Genomic DNA, 13889 nt, shown 5'->3' on the forward strand with positions numbered 1-13889 from the left:
GTTGGATGTTACAGGGACTGTGATGAAGGCAAATGCAGATCCCACTGTTTGATTACGTTAAAAAATCTACTTTTTTAACTCAGATTGTATGCATATGGTGGTGTGTTCTTTTTACTATGACAGTTTTCCTAAAATTTGATTTAAAAAAAATCACAATATATCAACCTGCTTACAGTATCGCAATATATCGCGATATATAGAACCGTAACTCCTGTATCACGATACGTATCGTATCGCCAGATTCTTGCCAATACACAGCCCTAGCACATAGCAGGCCACGCAAACACAAATTATGTTATCGTCACAGTTTTATTTCGATATTAGCCTTTAAACACGTTACATAGAAGTAGCAAAAATGATACAGCATTACATATGAAGTTGAAATACTAGCATAGTGAAGTTTACTGGACATGACAGAGGACTGAAACGAGTCCAACTGCTAAACACACCCTGTAGTACTTGGCAGGAAATAAAGTACATCAGCGCACAATGATGAAAAGCCTGCACAACATCCTGGGAATGGTCCCATAATCGCAAACATTTTGGCCCGAAGCACATCCATATACTTGTATGTACACTTATTATATCCGCCGGGAGTGCTCTTAACACAAGCTTTTATCTTACTGCGTCTCACAGAATGAAAGAGACGTATTGTGTGTCGATGAAAATCTGGCTGCAAAACACTCCCTGCCACAAATCTTTCGTTTCGTTCCAGCATGTTTTTAATCTACATGGAGTTAAGGCCGGGGTGGGGTTCACACTATGGGACAGTAACAAAAAAACTGCCAGGGCAGACAGTTTGAGCTCTTTGTAAGAGGACTTAGCTCTCACAGTTCACCCCGTCCATCTGCGGTTCCAAACAAGCTAAAAGAAAGCATTAGCTGCGATAGAATTGCTAGTGCTAGTGCAAGACAAGTCATTTTAAAGGGGACGTATCATGCTCATTTCCAGGTTCATATTTGTGTTTTGTGTTTCTACTAGAACATATTTACATGCTTTAATGTTAAAAAAAACACATTATTTTTCTCATACTGTCTGTTTGAATTTACCTGTATTCACCCTCTGTCTGAAACGCTCCGTTTTAGCGCCTGTCTCTTTAAGAACTCCTCCTGAAAAAGCCCAGTCTGCTCTGATTGGCTTGCGAGAAAAACATGTTGCATTTTTGCAAAGGTAGTTCTAAAGCCGTGGGTGATATAGTCTAATGAGCCTCCATGTGACATAGGAAGGGGAGCCAAATCTGAATGACTTGTTGAATCACATGTTTTCTGATCTAGGCAGCCAATAAAAACAGACTGGGTTGTTTTACTTCAGTTTGTGGGTTGGTAGGCACTCCAGATACCTAAACGTATGAGTACTGAAAAAGTTTTTCATGATATGTCCCCTTTAAAACATGCCAGTAACGTATATTTTGCTTTATCCAGTTTCTTTTATTTAACCATAATTTTGCTTATGATGATTGGTCGAGAGCAAAGAAAGAACACAAACATGCACTAAACATGAGACCTATGTACATGTTGAACAGAAAGCTGGCTGTAGATGGTGCAAGAGAGTGATATGTTTCCATTATTCACAGGAAGTACCATGATTAGAAAATATTTTGATATAAAAAAGAATATAGGTTGTAATAAAAGAAATAATGATAAAACCTAAATAGCCCAAAATCCAATAGATTGGTTAGTAATAGAACATGCAGGAAACACAGCGCACTATGAGTATAAAGGCTGAGCAGAGTGTGTGTAAATGAGAGAGTATTTACAATGGGAGTGTCGCAGCGAGGCAAGGTGACCACATGACTCAGGTTTATTTGTCTTGCCCCATTTTTTGCTGCTGAGCAGTCTGAAGTGCCAGGTGCTGTTACAGTGCACAAGGTGCACATTTGGTAGCGTGCCCAACACTGTGCACGCCTTAATCACTACGCGGGCTGGCCAGGTACGTATAACGGGGCCTGCTGCAACACGAGCCTTTTTCTCATGGCTGCATTATTGATGATGAGACAATTTACAAACCATTAAATTGTAATTAACAAATTGCATATAATGTGACAAAGAATTTTCAAGTGATCTCCATAGTGGTCCAAATAAGAAAAAGTTAGGGTTAAAAAGATAAATATAAAGAAGAGGCCATGTCCAACTTAAATATTTGGCCACAATAATCGCAATACAATGTAAAATATTAGCAAATACGTTTCTGATGGCATGCAACATGTTATGTATTAGCCTGTTGTAAAAGATCACACCACATAGATTAATATTTATGGCTCAGTATTATTATTTTTTTTTGCACCTCCGACAACGATCCCTCTGACACTACCACCACCTCATCTGATGGGCAGGATCACTGGAGCCCAGGATTGCTTTCATGTAATTGTTTGTGTCCCAGGGTGTGTTACCCGTCAAATGCCTAATCCAGTGGTTTCCCAATGCCTGTGTGCCTCAAGGATCCAGTTGCTGGTCAAACAGGGTCTTTAAAGTGTATGAGGGGTGTGACCGACAAAACAAACACGCGAGCCTGATCAACTGGTGCTAAAACCGGCAGAACACAACAAGCAACAATTAGCAATTTTAATGAGAGCCACTTTTTTTGTCACTCCAATCCAGTGCTACCAGGGGTCCCTTCAGATATCCAGCACATTTATGGATCAATAACCATTGAAATGTCATACGGTGTGCAAGAAACACAACAAATAAAAATGAACTAATTGTATCGTAAAGTATAAAAACTGCCACCAAGTGACACCTGTTATCTGCCAGTTCTAATCCAGATGGATTAGGTTGCGTGAGCACCTTCTCTGGCCGACTCCTCTAGTCACCAACCCACTCCCATGGGACTATTTTGGGCTCCCTATTGAAGGTAAGGACCCTTTGGTGTCCATTCCACTCTTGGACCCTTAATTATTTAGCCTATAAGGCCACACGAGATCTTCCAGTTCCCAATCCATGACTGCCTATGTGTGAAGAGAATATATACTGGAGGAAGTGAACCTCTCTGGGAATTACAGAAATGAAAGAGACAGCCCATAAAGTAGACTAGAAGGAGAGAGAGAGAGAGAGAGAGAGAGAGAGAGAAATATGGGCGTTGAGTGAGCACACAATTAAAAAAGGTTTGAAGTAAATGCAAATCTTCAGCAAAACAATGTGTTTATTGTCATGCCAAATCAGCTCCATAGCATTGTGATGTGTTAAAAGACGAGAATGTAAAATGTAAAAAAAAAAATGATAGTGTTATTGTCAGATTTCCATGCAGCCGTTGTAGGAATGGTTTGACATTCAGGGAAATTATTAGCTTTCTTGCTGAGAGTTAGCTGAGAAAATTGATACCACTTTCGTTATATCTTGGAGAGAGCCATGGTAGCTGTTTTCCCCTGTTTCCAGTCCTTATGCTAAAGTTAGGGAACCGGCTAATGGCTGTAGCTTCATACTCAATGGACGAAAGCTAATACGCATATTTCCCAAAATATCGAACTATTCCTTGAAGCCATTAGTGCTTAGCAAGATATATACTGTCATATATATAGTTTTACTAAGGACCAATATGTGTAAAGGAGTTGAAGATAAACGTGGTGGGGGAGAGGACGGTATTAAAACTTTAACATCATGGCTGCAGTGACACTTTGGTCACGTGTGTCAATGTGCTGCTGCAGGTCAATTCATATTTTGCAGTAAACTTTCACAGGGATATGGCATGCATATGATAGTGTACGTCTACATGCTATCATAGTATATTATCACAATGAGGTAAATGTGCTATATAGTGGGATGCACATGCTGTACATATGAACATAGTGGTAACTATAGTAGTACAAAGCAATGCTTTTACTGTCATGTACATGTGTTATTTATCATATTTTATATGAGGAATGGAGCTGGGGTTTGTAGTGTTTGGACTTTTACCATTTTTTTTGTACTTCAAAGTTGTGTGCATTTGGGAAAAAAAAAAAAACTTTAGTGGCTTATACTTATTTTGGCATTAATGTTGTGTGTAGTGTTGAATGTAATAATCGTGTAGTGTGATTTTGTTTCGTGATGGATTGTCCCCTATGAGGTCGCCTCCTCTATCTTCTTCTCTACGTCTTCCTGCAAGCCTGCAGCCAGATTCTCTGCAGCTTCCACACACTCTTCTGTTTCATCCCCAACTTCTTTCACGACCACTTCCACGGGCGCCACCGCCTCCTCCGCTGCCGCCACCACCTCCGATCCCGCCGCCACCACCGATCCCGCCGCCACTGATCCCGCCGCCACCACCGCTGCTGCTGCTGCTTCTGCCGCCCCTGCCGCCGCTGGCTTCACCTCCTCCTTCGCCACATCGAGCAGCGTCTCACCGCCTGACTTTATATCTACCTTCATGACATTTTCTTCTACCTTTATGCCACCAGCAACTGCTTCTACCTTCGGCCCTTCATTCGCTTCTGGCTTTGCTTCCGCCTTCGCCTCTGCGTTGTTCGCCTCTGGCTTCACCTCCTCCACTTTGTCCGGGGTGCTTTGCGCCACTTGTCCGGACGCGGCGTTCTGGGCGGGCTCCTCTTTGGCGAGGTTGCGCTGCTCGCTGAGCGAGGTCGCCAGGTAGCCGACCAGCTTCAAGTACTCCTCAAAGCCGACTTTGCCGTCTTGGTTGGCGTCCAGTCCTTGGCCCATGTTGTTGACTGCCTCTTTACTGTCTGTGTCCTGGATAGTGGGCACACGCAACCATGAGACAATCAAGCACGGCGATTAGTAACTCTACCTGGACTCCCACCGGTGAAATCACAATACACGATTAGTAAATGACCCTCTATCAGTGGCTCTATCTACATTATAATGCTGATGAGTGTCATTCTATCATATCAGATCACTTTACCTACTGTATATTACACCATCATTTGGTCATTTTGATGCTAATTCAAGACTACTATGTGGTGAGGTGGTTACACAAAAGGCAATATTTCAGAGAGGTTAAATGAAGATTTCCTAACCGAGAGGACGTTGGAGAGCTGGTTCTTCACAAGGCTCTGGAATTGACTCTTTCCTAGACTCTCCTTTCCTTTGGTCGACTTCAGGAAGACCTTCACCATGGTCTGAACAGCAGACTCCATGACTGCTCTCTCTGGGGAAAGGAAGAGGTGTTAGATGGATAGATGGATAGATAGACAGACAAACAGCAGACCAGGGCAGAAGTGATTCAACTTGTTGCTGCTGTAGCGTGCAGTGTAACTTAGGGAGGAAGTTCCAGGACGGTCTGATTCAAAACACATTCAAGCGACGTAGGCTCATCCAGTGGAAAATGAAACAGAGGATCTCCTCGTGTCCCGGCAAGGCCTTTCGTTTCAGGTGTTGAGTCTATGGAGCCGCAATAAGGGAGGGACGGTGACGTGAGATAAGTGGAGAGGGTGAGAGGGAGTCTGATTGAGAGACAAGCCGTGATGCACAATGGAAGTTCTGATCTTTGATAGGTCATCTGATCTGCTGAGACGACCGAAGGGACCGGGCTTCAGATTACCTAAGGGATTACCTAGTCCCTGTCTGCTCCTCTCTCTCTCTCTCTCTTTCTTTCTTTCTCTCTCACCAGCTGTAGCGGCTTCTCTCTTTCAGTGCCACTCTCTCTTCCTTCACACTGTTGCACACAAATACACTCAAACATATCTGACAATGAGGCTCCATGAGGATTTTTTAAGGCTTTTGTTACACGCCAGCAGCGAATTCCTGCACATTTAAAAGTCCATAGATGCTACAGTACATGACTCATAGAGACACAGTCACAAGCATAATATGTCGACATATGTATAGGCAATCTACAGACATTTGCTCCGAATGTAAAACACGCCAGTAGGTGACACGGCTCTGCAGGAATTCCATTCATTGCTGTCTGTGGAGATCACTTAGACAGGAATTTACAGGCCAAACTCCGGAGCTAGTTTGCCCCAAAGCACTGAGAGGATAATGTTCGAGGCGACCGTACTCGTCCGTCTGCTTCGGTATTCAAATGCGAGCAGAGCAAACAACAGTGCCGGTGAGAAAACACACTGTACTGTGGATTCCTCGTCTCCTGAGCCGAACGCTTGTTTGTTAGGCGACAAATTCGTACCTCAATTACTGAAGTGCGTGTCAAACTGAAGCAACCCCTCCAGCCAAGCAATTTCTTCTCCACAGCGGTCACTACAAGCAGCATATGTGGCCAATTATGTGGCCTGTGTGCCTGTTAGTGTCATTAGGGAGCTCTGACACTGTAGCACAGATAGGGCCATTAAAAGCTAACATTTCACTCGACCCCCTTTCAGATTTTACTACCTGACCTGCTAATCCCAAAACTGCACAACAAAACCACAAGTTTGTATGTAAAAGAGTATAAGCATATCTTATCTGATTGTCAATACAGCTGTCATTTAACAATAGTTATAATGTTATATGAGCAAAGATTCAAAAGAAGTTCAGTTGCCACATTGTTTTAAAAACTTCCATCCATGTATATCATGTTTCTTGTCAGTTTCTTTGTGATATCAGAGACAACCGTCTCCTAGTTTCGTAGGAACTTTAGGGGACTTCTTCCTGCACCGGTGGAGGTGACACACCCTCCTAGTACACAAGAGCCTTAACGGCTCTCCGTGTGTCCTATCCTAAAATACCCAGCAAAGACAATTCTTCTAATCCTGGATTGACATTTCTGTCCATTATCACATCCATTATTCACCTAGTGACCTTTTCTTAAGGTGGTGTTGTCCTGCTTGGACACAGTCCCAACACGTGCCCTATAATTTGGACAAATTGCATCACCCATCCCATGTCAGAGATCCATCTTACCCAAATATAAAACTATTCCTTGAAACCATTAGTGCTTAGCAAGATATATACTGTCATATATATAGTTTTACCAAGGACCAATATGTGTAAAGGAGTAGAAGATAAGTGGGGATAAGATAAACGTGGTGGGGAGAGGACGGTATTAAAACTTAACATCATGGCTGCAGTGACACTTTGGTCACTGTGTGTCAGTGTGCTGCTGCAGGTCAATTCATATTTTGCAGTAAACTTTCACAGGGATATAGCATGCGTATGATAGTGTACGTCTTGCATGCTATCATAGTATATTATCACAATGAGGTAAATGTGCTATATAGTGGGATGCACATGCTGTACATATGAACATAGTGGTAACTAGTATTTATTTAAAAAGGATCCCCATTAGCTGATACCAATGGCACCAGCTAGTCTTCCTGGGGTCCGAAATCATTTACATTACATTTATCACATACATACTATACACAAGATCATATATTTGTTACACTAATAACATTCAAATTTTCAAAACATATATAAATTTCACATTCATACACATCTTCCACAACCATTTAGCCTTAACGCCCATCATCAGGGAAAAGGAACAAAAGAAAAACCATACATGATCAAAACTGGACTATCGTACTATAGTAGTACAAAGCAAAGCTTCTACTGTCATGTACATGTGTTTATTTATCATATATGAGGAATGGAGTTGTAGTGTTTGGCCTTTTACCACCGATTGCACCGGTGGAGGTGACACACCCTCCTAGTACACAAGGGCCTTAACGGCTCCTGTCATAAAATACCCAGCTAAAGACAATTCCTCTATTCCTGGATTGACATTTCTGTCCATTATCACATCCATTATTCACCTAGTGACCTTTCTTAAGGTGGTGTTACCCAACTTGGACACAGTCCCAACACGTGTCCCTATAATTTGGACAAATTGCATCACCCCAGTCCCACGTCAGAGATCCATCTTGTCCAACCAACCCCCAGTTATTTGTCTAAAAAAAAAAAAAGCCCCCAAAAAAACAACAACTGTGCAAATAATTAAAGACACAGGCCTACAACCAGAGGTTTCCCGTTTCCCTCCAGAGCCCCAAAGGAGATTGAGTGTTGCGTTTCCAAATGGGCTGAATGTGAGACGGTATGTGCGCAGAGTAATGACAATACTACCGCTCGTGTGCAGCATAAAATATTAACAGAGGAACAAGTTTCGGTTGTGGCTGTAAATGTCTCTCTGTCTCTGCTGTCTCTCATCCCATAGCCACATAGTTGGGTTTGAAAAATACAGATTGCGCAACAGGATTCATCACCATCAACACCATAATGATCTGTTTTGAATATTGAATAAGAGTGTTGAAAGAAGGTGTAAAAAACGACACCAAAAGTCCACCCAGAACACCAGCTGTCACTCTTTCAAGGCCTCTTTATATTTATATATATTAAAAAAATGTCATAGTTTGTGAGAGAAAAAGAATCGTTTGAAAGAAAAAAAAAACAACCAAATATTTTGGTGCTCTTGAATGATCAACATTGAGCTTTAGACATTAAAAAAAGTTGTCAAATTGCAAAAAATAAATAAATAATTTAAATTAAAAAAAAGAAAAAATGGCATATTTGTTGATTTTGGGCGCTTTTACGCGCGACCCGGATGCCCAACTGGATATCCACATAAACTCAACAACTCTGTCACCTTAATGTTTTATAAGCTGTTCGGCAAATGATCGGTGACTTGACAACTGATCTACGTCAAAATCTCAAATATCTTTCCAAGAGAGAAAGAGAGAAAGCATATGGCACCAAACACCACCAATAAAAACCAAAAAAGTACCTCAATAAAAGCAAGAATAACCATAAACTCTCATTGTTCACTCTTTTTTTTAAGATAAAAGTGCAACGTGAGACTATAAACTAGTGAGAGCTGGAGTCATTGACACCGTCCTGCAGTCAGACTGAGTTTCATGATGATGGTCTATCGAAACGTGGCAAAAACGATGAACAAACACAGTGATTATACGCAGGAAAAACCCAGAAAGAATCCCAAAAAGACGCGTTCAACTCACCGTATATAGTCTGTAGTGTATAAATGTGCGCAAATGTGGAGTTTCTGCCCTCTTCTCCGCCTTTTCTACGCCGCTTTGAGAGCCGAGAAAACTTGCCAAACTAGTAGGACAGCAGCAGAATCTCTTCCGTGATTTAGACTTTTTTTTTTTCTTTCCTTAAAACTTTTCCCCCTGACAAGTCAAAGGGCGTGTACCTGGAAGAGTGAGAGAGACACAAGGAGAGAGAGAGAGAGAGAAGGAGAAGTGGGAATGTGGAAGAGAAGCTTTAAACTCGCAGGAAAAAGGGAGTGAAAAGTGTATCAAAACACTTCTAGTTGTGTTTTTATTGGAATTATCTTTGGCTCACTTTGGCCAGCTGTTTCGCGTCATGTGTGATTTGAGCAGTTTCACGCCAACTAGGAAGGCTTGTGGCTTCATGTGCTGGGACGAGGAGACAGATAGAGGAGGGAGGAGGGATATATTACTTCATCTGCACAGGGCTCGGTGGCTTTCTAAACTATTTCACTTATTAAAGACATAGAAAAAAACACACTTGGAAAGTAGGCCATAGCTCCATAATCTGACAATCCATTTTAGGGAGGATGTGCTTTTTTTTTTTTTTTACACATCTGTGTGTCTCATAGATGTGTTAAAGTGACACCAATTCAACAAAAGTGACAAACATGAACAAAATCATAGTTTTCAACTACAAGAAGACTGTTTCAACTGAAATTTGGCTGAAGCTTCTCACAACTGATACTTTGGAAATTTGAGAGTTAAGGAATCTAAAGTGAAAAAAACTCAGCCTGTTGTCATTCCCAGGGTGTGAAATACCGACGCTTTGTCACGGCAGTCAGCGTTACCGACACTGAAGGCACCCTTTAGTGTCGAGTATGAGACGCTAAAGGGTAAGATGTGTTTTGGTTTACCTCAAAATAAGGGCTGTCAAAGTTAACGCAAAGAAGATAGTAGCATCATATGAAACTAGAAAACCTAAAGAATCCCCTGGTACCAACCATGTCATACTATTTTTTTCGCGAAGGGGATTCAATAACGCTGTAAATTTATGCTAAATTTTTGCCAGGTCAAACAGGCATGGCCCTTGACCTCTGACCTCAAGATATGTGAATGAAAATGGGTTCTATAGGTACCCACGAGTCTCCCCTTTACAGACATGCCCACTTTATGATAATCACATGAAGTTTGGGGCAAGTCATAGTCAAGTCAGCACACTGACACACTGACAGCTGTTGTTGCCTGTTGGGCTGCAGTTTGCCATGTTATGATTTGAACATATTTTTTATGCTAAATGCAGTACCTGTGAGGGTTTCTGGGTTTTGTGTTGTTTATTGATTTCCAATATATACATATATTTGCATAAAACAAGCTTATTTGCCCACTCCCATGTTGATAAGAGTATTAAATACTTGACAAATCTCCCTTTAAGGTACATTTGAAACAGATAAAAATGTGTGATTAATTTGTGATTAACTACGGACAATCATATGATTAACCACAATTAAATGTTTTATTCGATTCACAGTCCTATTCAAAACATTAAGCACATGTTTACTCCGAAAGAGTGACGCCGAGGGGTTTGGTAAAGCGTCAGTATGTGACGACTTGGGATGAGAATGCGTTGAAATACTACAGGGAGGGAAGTCAGTGTGGGTGACAAAGGTGATGAAAGAGGAAAAGCAGTCTTGCCAGATTCTTGACAGGGCTTTCAGGTATTTATTGTTTTTTAAATTCCCCTCCACAGATTAAATCTCACTACCAGTGCTTCTTTCTGTGGGAGAGATACACGCCTCCACACTCTGGGAAACCCACTCAGACTTCCCTACACAGACGACGTACACGCTTCCAGCCTACACTCGATGTAGTGCCCTGTCTCTCACTGTAATGCTGCTCGCTGACTCATGTGCCCGCCACCGCTCCTCCCACGTTGGCACCTTTAGCATGCGTAATTTGGATACAAAGGTCACATTGTCTTATCTGTTGAAGGATCTGCGTTTTAAACATCAGCAGCGAGCGGTACCTTTCTCTCTTGTACAGAATTAAAACAGGTCTATAGGCTATAAAACAGCTGGGGAGGAAGCCAGCACGCATAACTCTGTCTAGACATCAGAATGAACACAAAGTGACCGTATAACACCGAGAATTAAACCGCTAAACAAGGACAATGCAATTAAACCGCAAAGCTCCCAAATGTCCCAAATATAATGGGATGTATTGGGTCCATTACGCAGTCCCCTGAGAGGCCTCCGTGACAGACAGTGAAGACCTTATGTTTAACGCTCGGACAGGCAGCTTTGTGCCGGCATTATGAAGCTCTATGGAACAAGATATGGTCTGGATGGTGTATTTGTGGCAGCGGGAACGCATATAGGATTACAGGCCTGTAAATCAAGGCTGTAATACACTCCCGCTCAAATGCCTGGACATCATATAATGTGGTGAATGAATGACAGGAGACAGTGTTGGGTGGATGAGGGTTCAAGACAATGAAGCCTTTAATTCAAATGTTCCCCCACATTCAACAAATGGTTAACTAAAGAGTTACACATGTGGCACCGACTGGTGGAGTGATGAAAGAATTCAGATGCCTTTGATTTTTACAGTGTGACAGCTCCGGTCGAGTTGATCGGCGCTGCACAATCTGCTCAAAGAAAGCCACAGTTGACATGAGGAGACGGTGGCGGCGAGCTCTACTGACTGAAGCCTCCCTGCTTGCTCGCCAGTTTCCCAATCAGCTGCCAGAACTCGCTGAAAGTCAGCTCCCCGTCGTTGTTTTCATCCAGGGAACCCATGAGCTGCTCGATGGCCCCGGGGTCGCTGGCGTTCTGTTGGGTGATCACATCAGAGAGAGGAGACCCTGATCAATGCAACATCACCCTGAGCTGCAACATCAGCTACTCTGCAAGACTGTCCTGCCATCTAATGGTGGAGCGTAGTAATAAATAGCATTCATTCACAGCCACATACACCTTTCTGATGCCTTCAAAAGCACATGTTTACTGTGTTTGATGATATGTTAAATATATTGGTGGACAACAGTGTTAAATTATCACTTACAGTGGTCATTATTAAACACTTATTCAATCAGAATATGTTGAAAAATGTGCAATTAATACATTTTGCACAGCGTCTGACTTATTTCTCATGCCTGAATATTTTCCAGGTCAGTCTCATAGAGACGCAATATAACATTACACTTACACATTTTAAGTTAATTGGTGTATACCATATATACTATATACCAGATGCTAAAAATACACATATGATAATATTGTGTAATAATCCAGCAGCGCCTCTTAAATCACGCTTTTGTACAGTTATGGTGACAGACCCTCTCTCCACCTCCCTACTCTTGTATTTTGAGTGTAGTTAATTTGCCAAAAAAGAGACAAAACGCACAATAAACAAAGTTAAAGATGAATTTGACTGATAACATTGTTTTTCTATATATTCTATAGTTAATGCAATAATATCATTATCATGATTTTTTTTTGCCACGATAATCGTGTAGTGAAAATCTGATATTGTGACAGACCTACTGCTGACAAATGTGATAATTAACTGAACTTTAACTGATTTGTCAAGTAAAATGATTAAACATTTGGCAGTTATAGCTTATTAAATATGGTACTTTCTTGCTTTCCTTCATTTTATACCACTGTTAAGTTAAATACATTATTTTCACCAGACAAACTAAGTAATTTTAAGACATTACTGTATGCTGGACATTATATACTGCTGTCTGAAGATGGGAAATTTATGTTATTTTTTACATTTCAAACACATTAATAGACATTAATCGGGTAATGGGAAAAGATAACTGGTAGAGTAATACAGAAAATTAGCTTCAGCTGCAACCTTAGTATATTGTTTTGTATGTTGCAGCATGAGACCTCATAGTGACATGTCATACACTGAAACAGAGCATAAAAACATGCACTGAATTGGAATATAAAAAGTATATAATCACAATATTCGTTGAAATATACACATATATTGTACATTTTTACAAGCTGATGATGTAGATATTTCATATGGGCTACCCAGGACATGATGAAGTGACATCATGCTCAACTTAGAGAAAGTAATCTGTAAAACTAAGGATGAAGGTAACAGTGGAGTTACATATAAAAGCAATACACCCGCAGTAATATGTGTGAATAACAGAGCAGAGGCTTCAGACACGTTGCATCATAAACTATATTTTCTTTGATAAATGTTTTCTGTAGGTGCTCAGGATGCAGATAGAAATCATCAGATCACGTCTGAGACTTACCTTGACATAGTTGGGCAGCTGAGAGGTCACCAGGTTTTGGAACTCGTCTTTGCTCAGGGTGCTGGAGGATCCGTCTTTCCCAGCGTAGTTCTTGAAATGGGTGACGAGGGTGCAGATGGCGGCTTCCATGATGGTTTGTGCTGAGACCTGAGAAGTGAATAGAGAGAGAAAAACCTCAACAAACATCTTTCACACCAGATATTAGTCAGAAAAACAGTGGCCGTGGACTTACCTTTTTGTGTCGAGATGCTGTGCGATGTGTTACTAAGAACCTCGTCCCTCCACTCTGACCATCACCTCCCTCAATATATACCCTTCATCTCCGTCCACTGATGCACACATCAGCGGAAAACCTGCCCTCTTCTCCCCCATCCACCAGGCCGGCCTTATCTCGGCTTGATTTCCACTAAAAGCTGCACATAAACACACACATGAAAAAGAAAAAAAAACTGCCACTCTGTCCTACAAAGGGCAAATTTGTACTGATGGTAGCACAAAAGCCATTTCCAGTGTGTCTGCAGAGCAAGGATCTCTGTCAGGCCGTTCTAATCAAGCCACTGAATCATGCATGCCTAAGCAGTAATTGGTTTATACAAAACATGACTGCAATAATGTGGCATTCAGGACAACACACTGTCTTTGTCAGGAGTAAACGTGTGTGGAAAAGAAAGAAATCCTACAGAGGAAAAGTACAGAAACACACAGAGATGCTTGTAGTATTCAAAGAACGACGAGCTCTCTTTGCAGTTTCATGATCGCTCTCAGTCGTTGCTTCCGTTCTCGTTCATCAGCAGCATA

At 41.5% G+C, this 13889-nt stretch overlaps 2 protein-coding genes across 3 annotated transcripts; both read right to left on the reverse strand.

Moving 5' to 3' along the window:
* Positions 1-290: 290 nt before the first annotated feature.
* On the reverse strand, positions 291-9109 carry s100u (S100 calcium binding protein U). Of its 2 annotated transcripts, XR_012590735.1 has the most exons (4): positions 8819-9109; positions 4949-5079; positions 2390-4661; positions 291-2353 (listed from the first exon to the last, which is right to left on the reverse strand). XR_012590735.1 is itself a non-coding variant. In XM_074614234.1 (3 exons), exons 2-3 carry the CDS (start codon positions 5066-5068, stop codon positions 4035-4037), a joined length of 747 nt encoding a protein of 248 aa, XP_074470335.1. In that variant the 5' UTR covers positions 5069-5079; positions 8819-9109; the 3' UTR covers positions 291-4034. The 2 variants fall into 2 exon arrangements, 1 of the variants encoding a protein (XP_074470335.1); XM_074614234.1 differs by having other exon boundaries at positions 291-4661.
* A 2168-nt stretch (positions 9110-11277) lies between these two features.
* On the reverse strand, positions 11278-13479 carry LOC141754805 (protein S100-A13-like). Its single transcript, XM_074614131.1, has 3 exons — positions 13324-13479; positions 13092-13238; positions 11278-11640 (listed from the first exon to the last, which is right to left on the reverse strand). The coding sequence occupies exons 2-3, from the start codon at positions 13218-13220 to the stop codon at positions 11506-11508; spliced, it is 264 nt and encodes an 87-aa protein (XP_074470232.1). The 5' UTR covers positions 13221-13238; positions 13324-13479; the 3' UTR covers positions 11278-11505.
* Between the last annotated feature and the right edge of the window lie 410 nt (positions 13480-13889).

This window comes from Sebastes fasciatus, chromosome 17, assembly GCF_043250625.1.
Source record: "Sebastes fasciatus isolate fSebFas1 chromosome 17, fSebFas1.pri, whole genome shotgun sequence".
NCBI lineage: Eukaryota > Metazoa > Chordata > Actinopteri > Perciformes > Sebastidae > Sebastes > Sebastes fasciatus.